We start from the raw sequence: 21,476 nt of genomic DNA, 5'->3' as shown, positions 1-21,476 counted from the left end.
GAGAGGTTGGGATAAAATTTCAACCAACAAATGGAACCCCTAACAACACATCTTGCCATCAATAATGAACTGAAATGTCAGCCTAGATTCTGGCTCAACAACAGAGGGATCATGAGGTGCTTTTCCATAGATTCCCAAATGTAGCTGGGCAGGTTAAAGGGTGGTTAAGAAGGGGTGTGTCATACTTGCCTTTATCAATTGTGGCATAGATTATAAGAGTAGGGAGGTTATGTTCGAGTTGTAAGAGCTTTATTTAGACAACAGCTGGAGTACAGTGAGCAGTTCTGGTCACCACATTATAGGAAGGTTATGACTGCACTGGAGAGGATTGGTATGGAACATTTCAGCTATGGAGAGAGGCTAGATAAGCTGGGGTTGTTTTCTTTAGAGCAGGAAAGGTTGAGTGGGGACCTGATAGAAGTGTATAAGACTATAAAGGGCATGGACATGGTAAATAGAAAGCAGCTATTCCCCTTAGTTGCAGGGTTAATAACAAGGGGGGGGGGGGGGGCATAATTTTAACATGAAAGGCAGGAAGTTTAGTGGGGATTTGAGGAATTTTATTTCACTCAGAGGACACTGGGGTTTTGTAATGCACTGCCAGGGAGGATAGTTGAGACGAGAAGCCTCAGAACTTTTAAAAAGTACTTGTTTGAGCACTTAAAGTGCCACAACATTCAAGGCCATGGGCCTGGTGCAGGAAGTGGAACGAGTGGAAGTAGTTATACATTTTTGGTGTTACAGACTTGATGGGCTGACAAGCTTCTTTTGTACTGTATGATTCTATGGTTCTAAGAACTTACAATTGTAGAGTGCATTTAGCTCAGCAAACTGATCCAAAGCACTTAACCATAACAGTAGCAATAAACACATTTTTTGACATTCTTGGCATTAAGTCATAGAAGGAGAAATAAGAAATTCTGACCAAGAGCTTGATTAAAGAGGTAGACTTGGAGGTACATTCTGATGGAGGGCAGTGGTAAAAACATGGAGAGAATGGAAGATGGGACACCCTGCCAGGAGAAAATTGGATTTGTCCAGTCTGGAGACACCAAAGGTGTGAATGGAGGTTGTTATTAGCAGAGCAGTTGATGGAAGATGAGTGGCGAAGTAAGGTGACATCACAAAACCGCACAATGTCACATACTTTTCAAGTGCTTACACATCAAACTGATACAACCTCTTGTTTTACAGTAAAATTGACAAGCAGAAACGAGATGTAATCAGCCAACAAGCCTTCTGGACAATATTAAAAAACAGGTATATTTTTAAAATTTTTCTTATGGATGATTTATCGTTTTTATAAGATTATAGACAGTACAGTAAAGTATTTGCAATATTAGGTTGCTAAGAACATAAACAATAATTTTGTTTACAGCAAACTTTGTGCAAAGTGATCTGCGCATGCAATGTGCCCGCCCAGTGCCATTATTAATGGAGATGGGGCAAACAGGCGGGTGACTAACTCAGTCTCTGAGCAGATTGCTCACTTAAATATTTTAACAAAGTTTATGCCTCAGACTTTATTCTCTGTTCCAGCTTTAATTTCCAGTTTCCTGAGGAGTGAATGCAGAGGGAACAGAGGGAATTTTGGAAATAGATCATGGGCATGAAGGACTTTGAGAGGACATTGAAACCTTGGAGGCATGGGGTTGTTTGAACACAGGCCTGAGTGAACTACACTCAAACTACCTCTTAATATTGTTATCTGCAGCCAGGAAATTATCATCAGTTTCTGCCATTAAATTTAGCAAAACCTGACAAGAACCCACATCTCCAGGTTATGTATTTGCAGATCTGTGACACCCTGTAAATATCCTGATCATTCATAGAGTCATAGAGATAAACAGCACAAAAACTGACCTTTCGGTCCAACTCGTCCATGCCAACCAGATATCCCATCCTAATCTAGTCCCACCTGCCAGCACCCAGCCCTCATCCCTCCAAACCTGTCCTATTCAAAGACCCATCCAGATACCTTTTAAATGTTGCAATTGTACCAGCCTCCACCACTTCCCCGAGCAGCTCATTCCACATATGCACCACCCTCTGCATGAAAAATGTTGCCCCTTAGATCCCTTTCATATCTTTTCCCTCTCACCCTAATCCTATGCCCTCTAGTTCTGGACTCCCTCATCCCATGAAAAAGACTTTGCCTATTTATCCTATCCATGTCACTCATGATTTTATAAACCTCCATGAGGTCACCCCTCAGCTTTTGACGCTTCAGGGAAAACAGCCCCAGCCTGTTCAGCCTCTCCCCAGAGCTCCAATCGTCGAACCCTGTCAACATCCTTGTAAATCTTTTCTGAATCCTTTCAAGTTTCACAACATCCTTCCGATAGGAAGGAGACCAGAATTGCACGCAACATTCCAAAAGTGGCCTATCCAAAGTCCTGTATAGCCACAACATGACCTCCCATGATCTCCCACTCAATGCTCGGACCAATAAAGGAAAACATTCCAGATGCCTTCTTCACTATCCTATCTACCTGCGACTCTACTTTCAAGGAGCTACGAACCTGCACTCCAAGGTCTCTTTGTTCAGCAACACTCTCCAGGACCTTACCTTAAGTCCTGCTCTGATTTGCTTTCCCAAAATACAGCACCTTGCATTTATGTAAATTAAACTCTATCTGCCACTCCTCAGCCCATTGGCCCATCTGATCAAGATCCTATTGTAATGTGAGGTAACCTTCTTCACTGTCCACTACACTTTGGTGTCATCTGCAAACTTACTAACTATACCTCCTATGAATTATCTCAAAGCAATTTATAATGTTCTTAAACCTTTGGTATAAAGTATTATCATTAATTGAGGGGTGACCTTATAGAGATTTATAAAATCATGAGAGGCATGGATAGAGTGAGTAGACAAGATGTTTTTCCTGGGGTGGGGGAGTCCAGAACCAGAGACTATGGGTTTAAGGTGAGCGGGAAAGACTTGAAAGGGAGTTAAGGGGCAACTTTTTCACACACAGGGTGGTGCATGTATGGAATAAGTTGCCAGTGGAAGTGGTAGAGCCTGGTACAATTACAACATTTAAAAGGCATCTGGATAGGTATATGAATAGGCAGGATTTAGAGGGATATGGGCCAAATGCTGGCAAATGGGACTAGATTTATCTACGACATCTGGTTGTCATGGACGAGCTGAACTGAAGGGTCTGTTTCCGTACTTTACGTAACCATGACTCTATAACTCTTTCATTGTAATCTCATGCAGAGTCCACAGAAAAAGCAATGTAGATAAAAATGGATCACTGAAAAACTTATTGCTAATACATTTGTATTGGTACAACTAGCCAACCTATAGACACCTGAGAGTGTACTGCTCAAAAAGTAAAATCTAATGTGTGTTGCAACATTTTTACACAGGAGTTTGAGCCATTAATGAGATACATTGTTACGCTATGAAAAGAACAATAAAGAAGCTTTAGTATATGTGAATAATAATCATTGTTGTATTAAATATATTACAGGATACTTCAAAATTACACACCCTCAACTTAATAGGTTGTTACTTTCCTAAGATCCTATTTGATTTTAAGGACACTTTGATTTAAAATCTTGTAAGCACAATTTATAGTACCAACAATTAGCTTCAATTTAACACAGGCTCTTATTGTAATCACTAATATCATTTTGCTGCTTGAAATTTGACTTAGAATAATTTTGAAGTTCAAATGTGATAGGTGAACTCCCCTACTTTCCTTCCTTTGATCGAGTCAGGGTATCAGGTGGCTATGGAGATGGTGTGATCAGGCTGAATAATATGTGCAGAATCTTAGGGAAAAGGAAAAGCTCCTGATATCTTAACACACAAAAATCTTCTTCTTGACTTATCTGCCTGAAGTCAGGTGCAACACAAAGTTCCACAATCTCATTCTCTGGTTGGGTAAAGTGGCAGGTGCCAAATCCATTCTACTTGGCATAGGGATTGAAACCTGGTCTGATGGCACCAGTTTGATCCACAGTGGCCATTTAGACAACTGAGCCCGAGTAGATTTAGTTGCTGTAGCAAAATTCACTTTAATATGTATTTTGTGGTCAGCAACTACAAACACTGATGATAGTGGCTTCAATTTTCTTTCCATCACATGGCTGACGAGGAATTCACCACACATTCTCCACATGTCTTTGGCGTATGTTGGAATGATTTACAAGTTGATATTCAACCTAAACAAAAAAAAACAAAAGAACTGCAGATACTCGGAATCAGAAGCAAAAACAGACATTGCTTGAAAAATTCAGCAGGTCTGGCATCATCTGCACAGAGAAACCAGAGTCAACATTTCAGGTCCAGTGACCTTTCTTCAGAACTAATATTCAACTTATTTGACCCTGTTATGAACACACCATCATGTGGTCGTCATGTCCTAAACTTTCTGACCCAAAGTCAGGAATGTTACTCCATTGCGCAGAAAAAATGAACGCTTTAGATAATGTGTGTTTTTTGAATTAGATTACTTACAGTGTGGAAACAGGCCCTTCGGCCCAACAAGTCCACACCGATCCGCCGAAGTGCAACCCACCCATACCCCTACATCTACCCCTTACCTAACACTACGGGCAATTTAGCATGGCCAATTCACCTGACCTGCAGGTCTTTGGACTGTGGGAGGAAACCGGAGCACCCGGAGGAAACCCACGCAGACACGGGGAGAACGTGCAAACTCCACACAGTCAGTCGCTTGAGGCGGGAATTGAACCCGTGTCTCTGGCGCTGTGAGGCAGCAGTGCTAACCACTGTGCCACCGTGCCGCCCACAAATTCTAATATGGTACATAACAACACCCAATCCTAACAGCGACCATGTTATTTACTGGATAAAATGATCTACATTACGTTGGAACAAATAAAAATCTTTTACATGTCAACCAAACATTTCTGAAATACTGGGAAATAGACACACCATGCATGTAAACCTCTATTGTTTGCAGTATTCTGTGGAATGTAAACTTTTCTGAAGAGCATGGAATTAAACCTTTTATCAGTTTGCTGGGTTATTATTATATTCTGTATTTTTTTGTTTATTCTCCAAGATTTGGCATTGACATGTCAGATGAAGAAATAAGTTATCTGAAGAACCGGATGCCACTGGATGCCCAAGGCAATGTGAAATATCTTGAGTTCATGTCCATATTTGACAGCTGGTAAGCAGTTCTTTGTTGTAAGTTGCTGTATGTCAGATTCTTTCCAATTTGAGTCCAAAGGTATATGATGAAACAGACTTGAGTTGATATAAGCAAGCACCATTAGATAGTGTAGTTCCTAATAGCCATTTATCAATTCACCAATAAAGAGCTGCTTAACTCTGAATAGACAAAGTTAACTGGCTTCACATATGTGAATATTCATAAACCAGGTGTTTTTATTACCGATGTAGACACTCACTATCTCTGTAGGAGATGGGCAGTATGCATTCTGAAAGATTGCAATACTCAATAATGATATAGAAATATATGTCTTGTTCACTACAGCTATTTTAGTGTATGAAAAACTGATATAATCACTTGGATGTTTTGGTCAGTGACCATGGAATGTTAAGTCTTTCTTCCTTCTCTTCATTTCCTCCTTCACTTCCTCCCATCCCTTCCTTTCACTTTCCTTCCATCTCTCCCTAAGTGCTAAAGGAACAAAGATGCTAAATAAGACTTATCATGCTAACAAAAGTTCACTTGTCCCTGCATACATCAGCCCAGATAGTTGCTGGCATACAGCAATGTCATGCCCCTACATGGATTTCAAATTCATACGTAATACAGTGTTTTGGATATTAGGTAAATTATATTATTATAATGAATTGTGTACATTATCAATGATGTCTGCTGATGAAGGGACACACTTGGAATGAGAATCTAGTCTGCAAGGTTTGTAGAGGATGTTTTCTCCGACCAACTTATGTATGTAATGAGAATAGTTGATGAAGATTTTGCTCACCAGTATGAGGAAAAACTCTCCTCTCTTTCTATGACTTCCATATGTACATGTTGGCAGCAGTATTGGACCTCTTGATCAGTAAAACCTCACAGGCATCCTAATTGATGATGGTAACTTTTGAAGCAGTCAACAGAAGAAGGTATGTCCTCAGAGAAAGCCCTAAGCACAAGCATTCATATGCTGCTCTCTAGCTTAATCGACATCATGAATGGATACAGTCTGAAGAATTGAACAGTCAGATGGTCAGTATGTAGCAGAAGATTTGCAGCAGGAAAGTGCCTAAAAACCTCCCAGTTCAGTTCATAGGAGATGACAAACAAAAAATTGGCTTTCAAGCTACTACATGGAGATTGGATATAAACTAGTTAATCCATACTTGCTCAACTGCAGAACATAACTATGCCTATAGCGATAATTAAGCCCCTAGCCCTCGCTGAACCATTGAATCAAAGGTTGGTTCAGGTGAGCCTTCTGATGAAGATGCTGGCACCATCACACCTCAGTGCTTCCTTCCAAAACTGATAAAGACATTTGATATGCTTTTATATATTGCTGACATAATTCTTGTCCAACTTGGAATAGAAGAAGAAGTGGTAAAATATGTTAACTGTTCAGGTTGTTAACCACAAGCTAGCTTGATCATATAGAAACTGAAAACAATGCCCCCATTGCTCCCTTCTCATGGTGAGATCAGAGCCATCCACATTGGCAGGAAAACTACCCAGCCACTAATGCACAGTTCCACACTTGTAGCAAAAGAAGCCATTTCAGAATTTTATGTAGGAGCAGCAGATGAGTCCATGTAGCAGGACAATTTAACAAAAATAAATCATAACGCTTAGTGTCCAAGACATAGATGCTAATGAAAGCAATGGTGTACTTTTACTGTTTGAAATTATAGGACTTCAAGATGACTGTCAACACTCTAATGAGTTTGTTAATTGTGAGAAGGGTCATATTAAATTGGTTACTGAGGCTGGTGCATTGTTCCTTTCTGATACCGTATCTCGGCTCAGACCTCAACTGTGAGGCATAGGATGTATTTCAATGGAAGTTAAGAAGTTGCTGCAAGCTATACTTTGCTTAATGGTCTCTCAGAGGAAGCCAATTATTTTATGCTTGCACAGTTTCCTACACTCCACAGTGCAGGTGTACATTGTCATTACCTTCAGGTCTTCATGGTGGGTACACCTGTGGTGTCCTCTGTGGTGTCAGTTTCTACACTCAGTCAGCTCAAGACTCTGTCTTTGAATAAAAGCCTTATTCTTCCCTGAAGACAGGCTGATGACAGAGTCAGATTTCCTCTCCCAGGGTGGGCTGAGGACAGAGAGATGGAGGCGGGGGCTTCGCTGGGTTGAGAGAAATAGTTTTGGTTATATGTAAAGAGAAATGTTGATGGTTAAACAATTATGATGATTTAATGGAACAGAGCAAAAGACTTGGGAGGGAGAATGGGTAAGTCCTATTAAACTAATGCAGAGTACACAGCATCAGTTATGACTGCTGATGTTTCAAGTTTAGATCAAGCCTATATGGTTTGAAGAATGCTCTCTCCTACCTTCTTTGTAAATAGTTGATAAAGGAAGTCATTCAGCAATTTACATCTCTCAATAACCTCAGGATAACTTCACTAACACCTTTGACAGCAGCTTCCAGATTCCTATGTTCAACTGCACCTCTGTGGACATCAGTAGATGTTTCCCAATTTAATTACTGTTATGCTTACCACATAACTAGAGAGACTTTCTTCCCAAGAAAACTACAAAGCCTACAAAAACTTGAAAATTTTACATCAGATTGTCGCAGTCACAGATCACAACTTTGAATCACATTTGGACGTATTGAAGAATTTCTTGCAACATTTTTTTTTAAAAAGGGGAGATACAGCATCAGATGACTGTGGATATAAACCCAATGGAGAGGCATTGAAGAATGTCTGAAAGTGTCAAAGCAACTTCAAAGGGAGAAATGTATTGCAAAGTGAACTGTAATTCCCTGTGAGTATCTCAGACTAGGAATATGACGGGAGAAAAGACAGCAGTCTAGGCAATAGACATGTTTCTATTTTCCTCTTTCAAGATTACACAGGTACAGAGGTTAAGAGTGGGTTTCAGTCCTGTTGGAAAAGTACTCATGTGTACTTGTTTGGTTTAAGTGCTAGTATGCTGTGACAGTCACAGTCAAAGAGCCATCCACTAGTCACTGCTGCAATGCAGGTCTTGGGCTGTCTTGCTTGGAGTGCTTAAGGCTAGTTAGTGAGTCAGTTCAAAGATAAATGAGCCAAAAAATTTCAACTAACCTGTAAAATCAAGAATCTTGAAATTGACTGCTTGATTATCCACTGTCTACTCAACACAAATAACTCAGAAACTGATCCGTAGGTCTATTAACTTCTTTCTTTTTCTGTAATGGCTTCTTGTTTCTGATTTGTGTGTGCGTTGCATTATTATTTCTTATTGTGTTTGGTTATTAATAAACTCATTTTTTCATTAACTCAACCATGGTTAAATTGGTACCTTTTAAACATAAATTACGTTGGTAAGAAAATATTAACAAGGGAGGGGATCCTTTTTAAATTAATCTTGTTGCGACCAATTGAAGGGGCAGGTGAATAAAGACACCAGCAGCTTAACGATTTAGAGTGGTTGGTCTGGAACTGCAACAAACTGGGGAATCTCATTTGGGGACAGGTTGTAAGAAGACATAACCTTTGTCGATATTGGGTCTTGGGGTGATGTTGAGCTGTCAGCCACTGGCAGGAAACATTGAAATTGGCATCCTTATGTACAATTTGTACAAATAATCATACTGCAAATGAGCTTAATATTAATACAGAAATTCCAGGCCTTTAAAAGCATTTTACATATTGATGTAGTTACAGAATAATTTAAAAATGCATATAAATACCAAGTAGACAAAAAGCTGGTTTATGATATGTTTAAAAGCCAATATCATTCAAAATATCTTAGATGTGATATATAGATGTACAATTGGGCACAATTGAGGGACAATTTATAACATTCAGCTTGATAATCACAAGTGACCTTCCTTAGATGAAGTCTGACATACTCATTCCTTTTAAGGTCATCATTGGAGAGAATGTTTTCTCAGTAATTTGTTGGTTTCAAGTTTCTCACAAGACAGAATAGTTTTATTCACAGCTGTGCAGACGAGGAACCCTGCCACCATTTGGCTGAAAAAATAAATTGCATCTTGTAAATATGTGAACATATAACAAAGTAGGCCAGTCTCTACTTCAATGAACTACACTATTCATTAAGATCAAGGCTGATTTGTTTATGTTCCGAATTCCTTAATCTGATCTATTTCTTAGAACTGTTGACTCTCTTATCTATCAAACATCTATCTACCTCCGGCTAAACAATATTCATATCCCATTTCTCCCATCTTCTGATGCAGTGTTCCAAAGTTCACAACACTCAGAGAGAAAATATTTCTCCTCATCGCTTTCCTAAAAGGACAACTGTAATTTTCAAGCAGGGTCCTCTGGTTCTGGACTCACTCCCAAGAGTCTAGATCAGAGTGGTGCTGGAAAAGAACAGCAGGTCAGGCAGCATCTGAGGAGCAGGAAAATCGACTTTTCAGGCAAAAGCCCTGTGCTCGAAATGTCAATATTCCTGCTCCTTGGATGCTGCCTGACCTGCTGTGCCTTTCCAGCAACACTCTAATCTAGACTCTGATTTCCAGCATCTGCAGTCCTCCCTTTTGTCTCACTCCCAAGAGTAAATATCCTTTCCATGTCCACTTTGTTAAGACCATTCAAGATCTTATAAACTTGAATCAAATCATCCCTCAGTCGTTTCAACTCCAGGGAAAACAAGTCCAGCTTGTCTAATCTTTTATCATAAAATGTAACTTATTGATTCCAAATACCAAACCAGTAAATCTCCTCAGAACTCCTCCAATGCATTAACATCCTTCCCTAAGTAAGGAGACCAAACTGCACACAATATTTGAGATGTGGTTTCATCAATACTCTGTATAACTGAAGCATAGCATTGTTACTTTTTGTCCAATTCTTCTCGTAATAAAGAATAACATTCAATTAGCATTCTAACTCATTTGGCCCATCTGCATACCAAATTCTTGAGACCCGTGCACTTGAACACCTAGATCTTTCCACACCATGGCCTTTTGCAGTCGTTCACCATTTAAATAATACTCTGCTTCTATATTCTTCCTGCTAAAGCGACCAACATTACATTTTACCTCATTATATTTCATTTTTCAGATTTTTGTCCACTCACTTAACTTATGTACATCAGTCTTCACCCTTATTTTGTCATCTTCACAATATACTTTCCGATCTTTCTTTGTGTCACTTGCAAACTTAGCTACCATGCCTTCAATCCCCTCATTAAGATTATTTAATTTTAAATTGTATAAATTATAAAAAGCTGAGTACCCACCACAGATCCCTGTGGGGCAAATATCCCGCCGATCTGAAAAAGACCAACTTATGCATCCTTTCTGCTTTTTGCTAACACCCAATCTTTTATGCATGCTAGTATGCTACCAAGTATTCATGAGCTCCTTCTTTGCCTTTTTGTGGAGTCTTGTCAAATACTTTCTTGAAATCCAAGTACAATGCATCAACATATTCCCCTTTATCCACTGTGCATGTTACTCCTTCAAAGAATGCCAACAAATTGGTTAAACATAATTTCCTTTCTATAAAATCATGATGACTCCTCCTGGTTACCTTGATTTTTCCCTAGTGCCCAGTTATAACCTCCCTAGAGATGATTCTAATAGCTTACCCATGACAGACATCAAACTAATTGGCCTACAATTTTCTATTTTCTTCCTCCCTCTCTTCTTGAATTGATGGGGTATGTTTGCTAAATTCTAGGCTAATGGACTCTTTCTGGAATTTTCTCCCAAGGCCCTAAGTTCTAGAGTGCTTAGATGTCTCTGATCTTTATGTCTCTTTCTTCCATAAAGCTGTCATTAAAACATATCTCCTTTACCAAACATTTGTCCATCTACCCATCATACCTATAACATCCTTATGTGGTTTGGTGTATAAATTTGGTTACTAATTCTCCCAATGATGTAGGTTATACATAATATAATTTCATACTTCAAATATAATACATAATGGAGTTATAGTTTAATATATTATCCTCCACTGAGGATTACATAGGAGTCATTTCTTATCAAGGCTCATTAAATAGTCATCCTTCTCATTTTTGTACTAAGGTGAAGGAGTAAAAGTGGAATTTTATTCCATGCAATCATCACTATTTTGTTGGTAGTGATAAAATTATGTACAATCGTATGAGAACCACCATTCCCAATGTTGAAGGCTCACTGAAGGCTTTACCACTCACTGAAGGTTTCACCACTCCTGAGTTACTGGGTCCTTCCTCGTGTATTTTATTGTTTATAATTTGAAAAAATTAAAAAGGTATTGTTAAAGAATATAATCTCCCCATATAGTCCAATTGGTTGAGGCACTAATATAATTGCAAGATCTAAACAATTCAGATTCAATATCTAATCTCTATTGAGTTGTTCTGTTCTGATTACTGCAACAATTGCTATATGCAGTCTCGGTTAATATGCTTTAGGAGTGTAATGTTCAAACTGTTTACTACTCCTGACTGCTACTTGGCAACCTTTGATGAGAGTGCATTAGTGTGACTGCAAGGTACTGAGGCTGTCTACCTTCTGATGACATTAACTTCAGCCTGCGTAAAGGGCAACTGACACTGTTCAGACAACTTCACTGCAGGGAGTTGCTGATCTGAGGAAAGGAGAAAAGTTGAAACTGAGTCGATGGCAAACAGCAATATTTGTTATTCTTAAGTTACATAAATTATTGTGTAACTATGAATGATTGCAACCTATATTTAAAATGGAAACCAAATTAAGTAGTACATGTCTTTGTTTTCATTGCACAATAGTAAAGGTGCAAAGAGTCTGTTATGTGACAAGTCTATGATGACAAACTTGAGCAATGAAAATTCAACAGACAAAGAGTATGGCTCAGGAAGAACTACAGATCAGGTAAAGATTAATAGCTATTATTTTCTATTTAAAATGTTTGTATTTGACATGCTTTGCCAGTTTTTCATTATCATCATCAGACAAAATGGATTCAAAGCTCACTTGACATGTTCATTATAATCGATGGACCTTCTGGTATGGCCTATATCCAAGTTCTTTTATTAATTAGATAAGATCTGCAAGCTTATTAATAGGTGTAAAATTGTAATGAGTATGCTCACAATTTCCTAGTATGTGCTCCTATTGAAAACTATTATTGGAGCATGGATTCAAAAATGGAATATGGTTGAGAGTCACTGAAGAGAATTGACAAGGCACATTTACTTTGATAATTTACTTTTACTGTTATTTTGATTAATCTTGACATTGCATTGGTTATAGATTCCCTTATTTCGGATGCAAATCCTAAGACTAGGTGATGCTTTTCCCATTAAATGCCAAACTCAATGTTTAGGATTGAAGATAAATTATTAGTTATTGAGAAGTGCATGTTGTCAATTGTATCATTAGAGGCTAAGTATATACATGTAGAGGTGGTAATGTTCCTACCTCTGAGCGCAAAGACTTGGATTCAATCCCAACTCCTTAGAGGTGTGTCATATAACTTCTGGATGCATTTATTTAAAATATCTTGACAGCATTAATTGAAAGGTTACTTGAGTACACTTCAAAGGATGTTTAGTGACAGAGTTTGTGAATCGAGATAAGAGTTAGACAGTTGTAATGATTTATATTGTGAAGAAATCGATATCAATTAAAATCTGCTCTGGTTTCATTCTTCACTCATTGGTTACAAGGAGTGGAACTTGCCAGCACTTATGAATAACTTCTTTCATTCTAGATCTCAAATATTATACAGGATCTTGTGAAGAAACAATATCAAATGGTGGAACAAAACTTTAACAAACTCGATAAAATGAACACCAGACGATTTTCTCCTGAGTCAATGTACCAGCTTTTGAAGCAGTTAAGGAAATATGTTTTGCTCTTCCCACTAAAATGTACATATTTGTGATTTAATAATCATGATAACATTTTCTTGGAAGATGCTGATACCTTTTTCTTGTCGTATACAGATTTGATATTCACCCACCAATCACAAGAGATGACGTTCGAAAACTATGGAGTACTTTAATTACCAGCCAGGATAACACTTTGGATTTCTACGAGTTTGTTCGACACTTTGGATTCTCACCTAAATCAGCTTGTTACCCAAATGCCAAAATCCACCCACCAGTTAAAGGTGACAGTGACTTCCTGATTCGATCCAGGAAGTTCAACTGTGACACAGAAATAATTGAGGATAATCTGCAAGCTAAGGTTAAGTAATTATTCAATTAAGAACTTATGTTTATATGCATGGTCAGTGGTAAATCAGCAGATAGCACTTTCATTCATCATTTACATTTAATGTTTATTTAAATTGCACTCAGATTCAGCATAAGAAGTAGAATAAAATAGATACAGCACAACATTGGGTGACTACATCTATTTGGCTGACGACATCTGTTCGGCTAACTACATCTATTTTTTCCTGAAGTATTATTTTTTTTGCTGAAAATGAGATTTCAGACTTCATTCCTATGATGTAAGTTATTAGTGTTTTCACCTCAAGGCCAGAAACTTGTGAGTTTGAATATCTATGATCAAAAACTAAAGCTCGCAAAGTTGACAATAATGAGACACTCGTGCACTGCATTGTTGAATTGGCAAAAAGGTGCAAAACTAAACCCCTATTCTTGTTAAAACAATTGTTTTAGTTGCAAATAAGGTATCCTTTGGTACTATTCTAGTTAAAGAAGAGCAAAGAACTTTTCCTGGCATTGTGGCCAACATGACACATTCATAACAGAATATAAATTAATGGTTTGTTTATTCAATTGCTGAAATCGCAATAGTTGAACTTCAATAAAAATTCATTTTGAAAATATTTTGGTTGGTATGTTGGTCACCATAGTCTTGCCGGGCCAAAGGACTGCTCTCTCGTTAGAGAGAGAGATGACGAGTGGTGGTTTAATTTGAGAATCACCTCAGCTAAAGTGAGGGGAGAGGTTGAGAAGGTGAATCCTTCATGGTAACCTCAATCAGTGTGGGAATTGAACCTACACAGTTGGCATCACTCTGCAATGCAAATCTGCTGTCCAGCCAACTGATTTAAACCTTCCCCTATACATTTATAAATAAAGACATATTTGAATATAAATAGAACATAGAACATAGAATATTGAACATTACAGCGCAATACAGGCCCTTTGGCCCTCGATGTTGCGCCAACCTGTGAATTCAATCTGAAGTCCATCTAACCTGTACTATTCCATTCTCTTCCATATGCCTATCCAATGACCATTTAAATGCCCTTAAAGTTGGCGAGTCTACTACTCTTGCAGGCAGTGCATTCTACGCCCCTACTACTGTCTGGGTAAAGAAACTACCTCTAACACCTCTCCTATATCAATCACCCCTCAATTTAAAGCTATGTCCCCTTGTGCTAGCCATCCCAATCCAAGTAAAATGGCTCTCAATGTCCAACCTATCTAACCCTCTGATTATCTTATATGTCTCAATTAAGTCACCTCTCAACCTTCTTCTCTCTAACGAAAACAGCCTCAAGTCCCTCAGCCTTTCCTCATAAGACCTTATTTCCATACCAGGCAACATCCTAGTAAATCTCCTCTGAACCCTTTCCAAACCTCCCATATCCTTCGTATAATGTGGTGACCAGAACTGTTCGCAATACTCCAAATGTGGCCACACCAGAGTTTTGTACAGTTGCAGCATGACCTCATGGTTCCGAAATTCAATCCCTCTACCAATAAGAGCTAATACACCGTATGTCTTCTTAACAACCCTATCAATCAAGGTGGCAACTTTCAAGGATCTATGTACCTGGACACTGAGATCTCTCTGCTCATCTACACTACCAAAAATCTTACCATTAGCCCAATACTCTGCATTCCTGTTACTCCTTCCAAAGTGAATCACCTCACATTTTGCTGCATTAAACTCCATTTGTCACCTCTTAGCCTAACTCTGCAGATTATCTATGTCCCTCTGTAACCTGAAACATCCTTTGTCACTATCCATAACTCTACCAACCTTAGTGTCATCCCCAAATTTACTAACCCATCCTTCTATGCCCTCATCCAGGTCATTAATAAAAATTACACACAACTGTGGTCCCAAAACAGATCCTTGCAGTAGACCACTACTAACTGAACTCCAGGATGAATATTTCCCATCAACCACCGCCCTCTGTCTTGTTTCAGCTAGCCAATTTCTGATCCAAACCGCTAAATCACCCTCAATCCCTTGCCTCCGTAATTTGTGCAATAGCCTATCATGGGGAACCTTATCAAATGCTTTCCTGAAATCCATATACACCACATCAACCGCTTTACCCTCATCCACCTGTTTGGTCTCCTTCTCAAGGAACTCAATTAGGTTTGTGAGGCATGGTCTACTCTTCACAAAAGTATGTTGACTATCCCTAATCAGTTTATTCATTTCTAGATGATTATAAATCCTATCTCTTATAACCCTTTCCAACACTTTTCCCACAACCGAAGTAAGGCTCACAGTTCTATAATTTCCAGGGTTCTCTCTACTCCTCTTCTCGAACAAGAAAATAACATTTTCACCATTCCTGTAGACAATGCCGACATAAACATCAAAGCCAAAGGCTCAGCGATCTCCTTCTTGGCTTCCCAGACAATCCTAGAATAAATTCCATCCGGCTCAGGGGACTTATCTATTTTTACACTTTCCAGAATTGCTAACACCTCTTCCTTGTGAACCTCAATCCCACATTTAGTCTGGTAGCCTGTCTGTCAGTATTCTCCTCAACCATTTTGTCTTTTTTTAGTTGGAATACTGATGAAAAGTATTCATTTAGTGGTTCCCCTATCTCCTATGACTCCACGCACAATTCCCCAGTACAATGCTTGATTGGCCCAAATCTTACTCTAGTAATTCTTTTATTCCTGATATATTATAGAAAGCCTTAGCATTTTCCTTGATCCTATCTGCCAATGACTTCTCATGTCCCCTCCTGGCTCTTCCTAGCTCTCTCTTTATGTCTTTCGTGGCTAACTTGTAACTCTCAAATGGCAGAACCATCACATCTCATCCTAACATTATCCTTCTTCTTCCTCTTGACAAGAGATTCAACTTCCTTAGTAAACCACTGCTCCCTCACTTGACAACTTCCTCCCTGCCTGACCGGTACATATTTATCAAGGATCTGCAGTAGCTGGTCCTTTAATAAGTTGTACATTTCAATTGTGCCCATTTCCTGCAGTTTCCTTCCCCATCCTATGCATCCTAAATCTCGTCTAATCACATCGTAATTGCCTTTCCCCTAGCTATAACTCTTGCACTGCAGTACATACCTATCCCTTTCCATCAGTAAAGTGAACATAACTGAATTGCTGTCACAATCATCAAAGTGCTCACCTACGTCCAAATCTAAGGCCTGGCTGGCTTCATTACCCAGGACCAAATCCAATGTGGCCTTGCCCCTTGTTGGCCTGTCAACACACTGTGTCAAGAAACCCTCCTGTACACATTGGACAAAACTGACCCATCTAAAGGACTTGAATTATAGTGTTCTCAGTCAATATTTGGAAAGTTAAAGTCCCCATAACAACTACCCTGTTACTCTCGCTCCTATCGAGGGTCATCTTTGCTATCATTTCCTCTACATCTCTGGAATGTTTTGGAGGCCTATAGAAAACTCCAACAGGATAATTTCCCCTTTCCTTTCTCTAAAGTCAGCCCATACTACCTCAGTGGATGAGTTCTCAAATGTCTTTTCTGCAACTGTAATACTATCCTTGACTAACAATGCCACACCACGCCCTCTTTTACCATTTTCTCTGTTCTTACTGAAGCATCTAAATCCCGGAATCTGCAACAACCATTGCTGTCCCTGCTCTACCCATATCTTTTAAATGGCCACAACATCAAAATCCAGGTACATACCCTTGCTGCAAGTTCTCTCACCTTATTCCGGATGCTCCTGGCATTGAAGTAGACACACTTCAAACCAACTTCTTGCTTGCTGGTGCCTTTTTTTGACCTTGAAACCTTAGTTGTGACCTCACTACTCTCAACCTCCTATATACTCAAGCTACAATTTTGGTTCCCATCCCCTGCTGAATTAGTTAAACCCACCCGAAGATCATTAGCAAATTTCCCCTCCAAGATATTGGTACCCTTCTAGTTAACATGCCAAATATGGGACAATCTATAAATTATGCCTAAAATTTGTCGTTCATTTGTTCTTTTGATATCAACTATATCTATAGTAATCATTGCACACACGAGATCTTAAAAGCATTCTTTATATTTCATGAAATCATGAGCTGATTTCATGCGTTTTATCATATTCCCTCCCTGTAGCTGCCTCCAGTGAGACAATGACGTGGATTTCAGGATTTCCCACTCATCGGAAATAGATCCGTAACACCTTCCCAAAATGTGGGGTATTACCTTGCCCAGTTCCCACGGTTACCTCAAACATTAATTCCCTTTATCACTAGAGGCACATGATGCTTCCATTAAGCAGCATCATAAAACTCCTCTGTATTTTTTCCATAAAATTTCCTACCGGAATGTAAATGTAGCCTCTTGCAGTTTGCCTAGTGAGTGACAAATGAATGTAGGCACAGGAAGAGTTCCTGGTAGAAGACATTGTGGGCTTCAATAAAGCTAATGTACAAGAATGTCAGTCTGTTTCTTAAGCACTTTAAATTGACTAGCTCTTTGTTTAAGTATTCTTAAGTTGAATTCACAAAGATACAATGTTTAAATCAAAACTGAATTCCAGTTACAATCCTTATCATTTCAACTAAGATACTCCAAGATTCTCTACAGGTTTAATGAGACACATTAGTTGGCAGACTGCATTGAAAGAGTTTAAACCTATCAGTAATATCATTAAACTCATTTGATTATATGTATGAAGGTAAAGTAAGAAGAAACCAAGGAATAGTTTCTTTACTAAAAACAATACTGCTGTTGTCAAATCCAATATCCCTTAATATTTTATAGATTATTCTGGTACATATGTAAGTACATCAAGCCAGTTCGTTGTCTTTTCCTGATTTCCATTTTTATTGATTACTATGGTGTTTCCTTATCATAGGTTAAGCTCTTGCTAGATGACCTCTGGACAAACTTTCGTGAGTTTGATCAATTTAACACGGGCTTTGTTAGCAAAGAGGAGTTCAAAGATGTTCTTATGGATGTATGCGAGGCATTGAATGATCAGACCTGTGAGATAATCGCCAACAGGTTTACCCACGAGAAGAACCGGTTAGTTAGTGCCCAGTTGTCTTTTTTGAAATGAGTTCCTCCGTGGATTACCCTGCCTGTGTGATGCAGAGATGAATAAGGATTGATAAAGGATGTATAATGACTTATTTTGGGATAACCCAGATGCATTAATGTGTTTTTCATGCAACAGTAGGATATGAGTTTACAAGCACAAAGTCACAAATAACAACTTTATGACCCAGGATAAAATATTGATTTGGTGGGGTAAAGATTCTAGATATGCATTCTTAATCACACATGAGTCTGATGCTTCAAATGTGCTGACCTGGAGGGGAAATGTGATGAAAATGGTCAGACAAAATAGGCATGCCAGCATTATAAAATTTACCTTGCTTCCTTTGTTAAAGAAAGATTAAAACAGCAACTACTACCTATATTTATATAGTACCTTTAATGTATAGAACATCCCAAGGTATATCATAGAAACACTATAAAATAAAATATGACACTGAACCATATGAGAGGTTCAGACATTTGTGTCTTAAAGAAGGAAAGTGTAAGGTGGAGAGTTGCAGGGAGGGAATTCTGGAGACAAGGGCCTAGGTAAATGGGGAAGTGTAATTAAAATCAGGGATGCTAAGTTGGTCAGAATGATGCTGTAATTAAAATCAGGGATGCTAAGTTGGTCAGAATGATGCTGTAATTAAAATCAGGGATGCTAAGTCGGTCAGAATTTGATGAGTCTGGATGTCTTGGAGCTTGTGGGACTGAAGGAGATTACAGAAAAAAAAATGAGTGAAGCCAGGAATGGATTACAAATTTTGGACAGGAATATTTAAATCAAGATACTGTTGATCAGAACACATTGTAGTCAGTGAGTACAGAGGATTATAGGTTACTAGCTGGTATGACATGAGACACGAACAGCTGAATTTTGGGTGACATCAAGATAGTAGAGAGTAGAATGTGTGAAACCAGTCAGAAACACGAAGCAACCCCACTGCCCCGTGAATGAATATTTTAATTCCCCCTCCCACTCTGCCAAGGACATGCAGGTCCTGGGCCTCCTCCATTGCCAAACCCTAACCAGCTGACACCTGGAGGAAGAATGCCACATCTTCCACCTTGGGAGCTTCCAACCACACAGGATTAATGTGGATTTCACCAGTTTCCTTATTTCCTCTCCCCCCACCTTATCCCAGATCCAATCTTCCAACTCAAAACCCCTGTCATGACCTGTCTTACCTCTCCATCTTCCTTCCCACCTATCCGTTCCACCCTCCTCTCTGACCTATTACCCCCACCTTCATCTACCTATCGCGCTATCAGCTACCTTTCCCCCTTCCATTTATCTCTCTACCCCCTTGGCTCATATTTTTCATTCCTGATGAAAGGTTTTTGCCCGAAATGTCGATTCTCTTGCTCCTCCGACGCTGCATGACCTGCTGTGTTTTTCCAGCACCACACTCTCGACTTTGATTTCCAGCATCTGCAGTCCTCACTTTGTTCTAGCACAATGAAACAGTCAAGTCTAACGGTATCAAGGGAAGTCTGGTGGCATAGTGGTAGTACCGTTACCTTGAGGCTAGAAAGGTTCAGGTCCTATGCCAGGACTTATTGGCCACAGAGTGTGCATTCATGAGGTGGTCAAATCAGGATTGATTATCAGCCTGCAAATCCTTCAATATGCTTATTGGCAGGTGGTAGAACAGGAGAATTTCCTGATCAACATTCTGAAGTCCTTCAGAATCTATGGAAACAAAGACTAGAGAAAAGGTAAATAGACAGAGGTAAAATATGAGGCACAACTGAAAGTTTCAGCAGCAGATATACTGGGGTGGGGGGGGGGGGGTGAAGTAGGGCAATGTTACTGAGATGGAAATAGATTGCCTCAATGATAGTGTAAATGTGTGGTCAAAAGTTCCTGTCAGAGTCAACATAAGGTTGCAACAGATTTATTTAGTCAGATCATAGCCAAGGATGGGTACGTAATTAATAGCAAGGAGTTTAAGTTTGGAAGAGGGTTTGAAAACAGGGGCTTCTCACTTCTAGATGTTCAAATGGAGGAAATTACTATTCATTTAGTGCTGAATGTCTGATAAGCAGTGTGAGAATACAGTGATGATGGAGGAATCAAGAGAGATACTGGTGAAGTAATTGTCATTCACGTACATGTGAAAATCAACACTGTCATCAAAGGCAGCATGTGAATAAGAAACAGGGGATCAAGGAGAGATGCTGAGAATAGCAGAAGTAACAGTGTGGGAGTAGGAAGAGAAACCATTGCATCAGGAGTAGCCCACACTGTTCATCTTATATAGCTCAGATAGAGCTGGACTTTGTGAGTATGGGAACTTTCTGCTGATGCTCTTCCCCTGAAGGAAGGAAGGTCCTGAATTGACCAACTTTGAATAAGGCCATCCTGTTCTCCAGCTGGCCTTAATCAGTTGACTTTCACCCATCAATCCCAGCAGTGTCACCACCAGCTGCCACCTTTTATCCCCACCCTCTGTCTTCTGCCAGTCAGCCAATCCTCTACTCATGCTAGTATCTTAACCCTGACACCATGGGCTGTTATCTTATTTAGCAGCCTGCTGTGGAGCTCCTTGTCAAATGCCTTATAGAAATCTAAAGAGATCACACTCACTGGCTTCCCTTTCATTACCTTGTCAAAGAATTCTAACAGATTTGTCAGGCATAACCTCCCCTTGACGATGCTATGCAGACTCAGTCCTATTTTGCCATGTTTTTTTCAAGTACTCCGCAATCTCATCTTTAATAATGGACTCTTAAAATCTCACCAATGACTGAGGTCAGGTCAACTGGTCTATGGTTTCTTGTTTTCTTCCTTCCTTCCTTCTTAAACTGGGCTGTGACATTAGCCATTTTCCAGTCTTCTGGGACCCTCCTTGATTCCAGTGATTCCTGTAAGATGCCTCCACAAGCTGCTCAGTTATCTCCTTCAGAACTCTGGGGTGTAATCCATCTGGTCTGGGTGATTTATCCGCCTTCAGACAATCTGCTTCTCAGCACCTTCACCTGAATGATATCCACATCAATCACCTCTGCTCCCTGACTGTATTGATGTTCTGACTTGCCGCTGGTGTCTTCCACCTTGAAGACTGATGCAAAGTATCTATTTAGTTTCTGTGCCATTTCTTTGTTTTCCATTACTACTTCTCCAGCCTCACTTTCCAGCAATCCAATGCCCACTTTTGCCTCTC

At 39.3% G+C, this 21,476-nt stretch overlaps 1 protein-coding gene across 3 annotated transcripts in view; it reads left to right on the top strand.

Moving 5' to 3' along the window:
- Positions 1–21,476, top strand: part of LOC140463460 (EF-hand calcium-binding domain-containing protein 6-like) — a 56,677-nt gene that overhangs the window by 27,996 nt on the left and 7,205 nt on the right. For all 3 annotated transcript variants that reach the window (XM_072557437.1, XM_072557436.1, XM_072557438.1), the window contains 6 exons: positions 1,195–1,260; positions 5,046–5,156; positions 11,874–11,976; positions 12,818–12,942; positions 13,053–13,296; positions 18,122–18,291. In XM_072557437.1, coding sequence (XP_072413538.1) covers positions 1,195–1,260; positions 5,046–5,156; positions 11,874–11,976; positions 12,818–12,942; positions 13,053–13,296; positions 18,122–18,291 — 819 coding nt within the window. The remainder of the gene's footprint in view (positions 1–1,194; positions 1,261–5,045; positions 5,157–11,873; positions 11,977–12,817; positions 12,943–13,052; positions 13,297–18,121; positions 18,292–21,476) is intronic.

The sequence above is a fragment of the Chiloscyllium punctatum genome, chromosome 38 (assembly GCF_047496795.1).
Source record: "Chiloscyllium punctatum isolate Juve2018m chromosome 38, sChiPun1.3, whole genome shotgun sequence".
In the NCBI taxonomy this organism is placed as follows: Eukaryota; Metazoa; Chordata; class Chondrichthyes; order Orectolobiformes; family Hemiscylliidae; genus Chiloscyllium; species Chiloscyllium punctatum.
The sequence above is the reverse complement of the archived record's forward strand: the minus strand, read 5'-3'. Positions and strand labels throughout refer to the sequence as shown.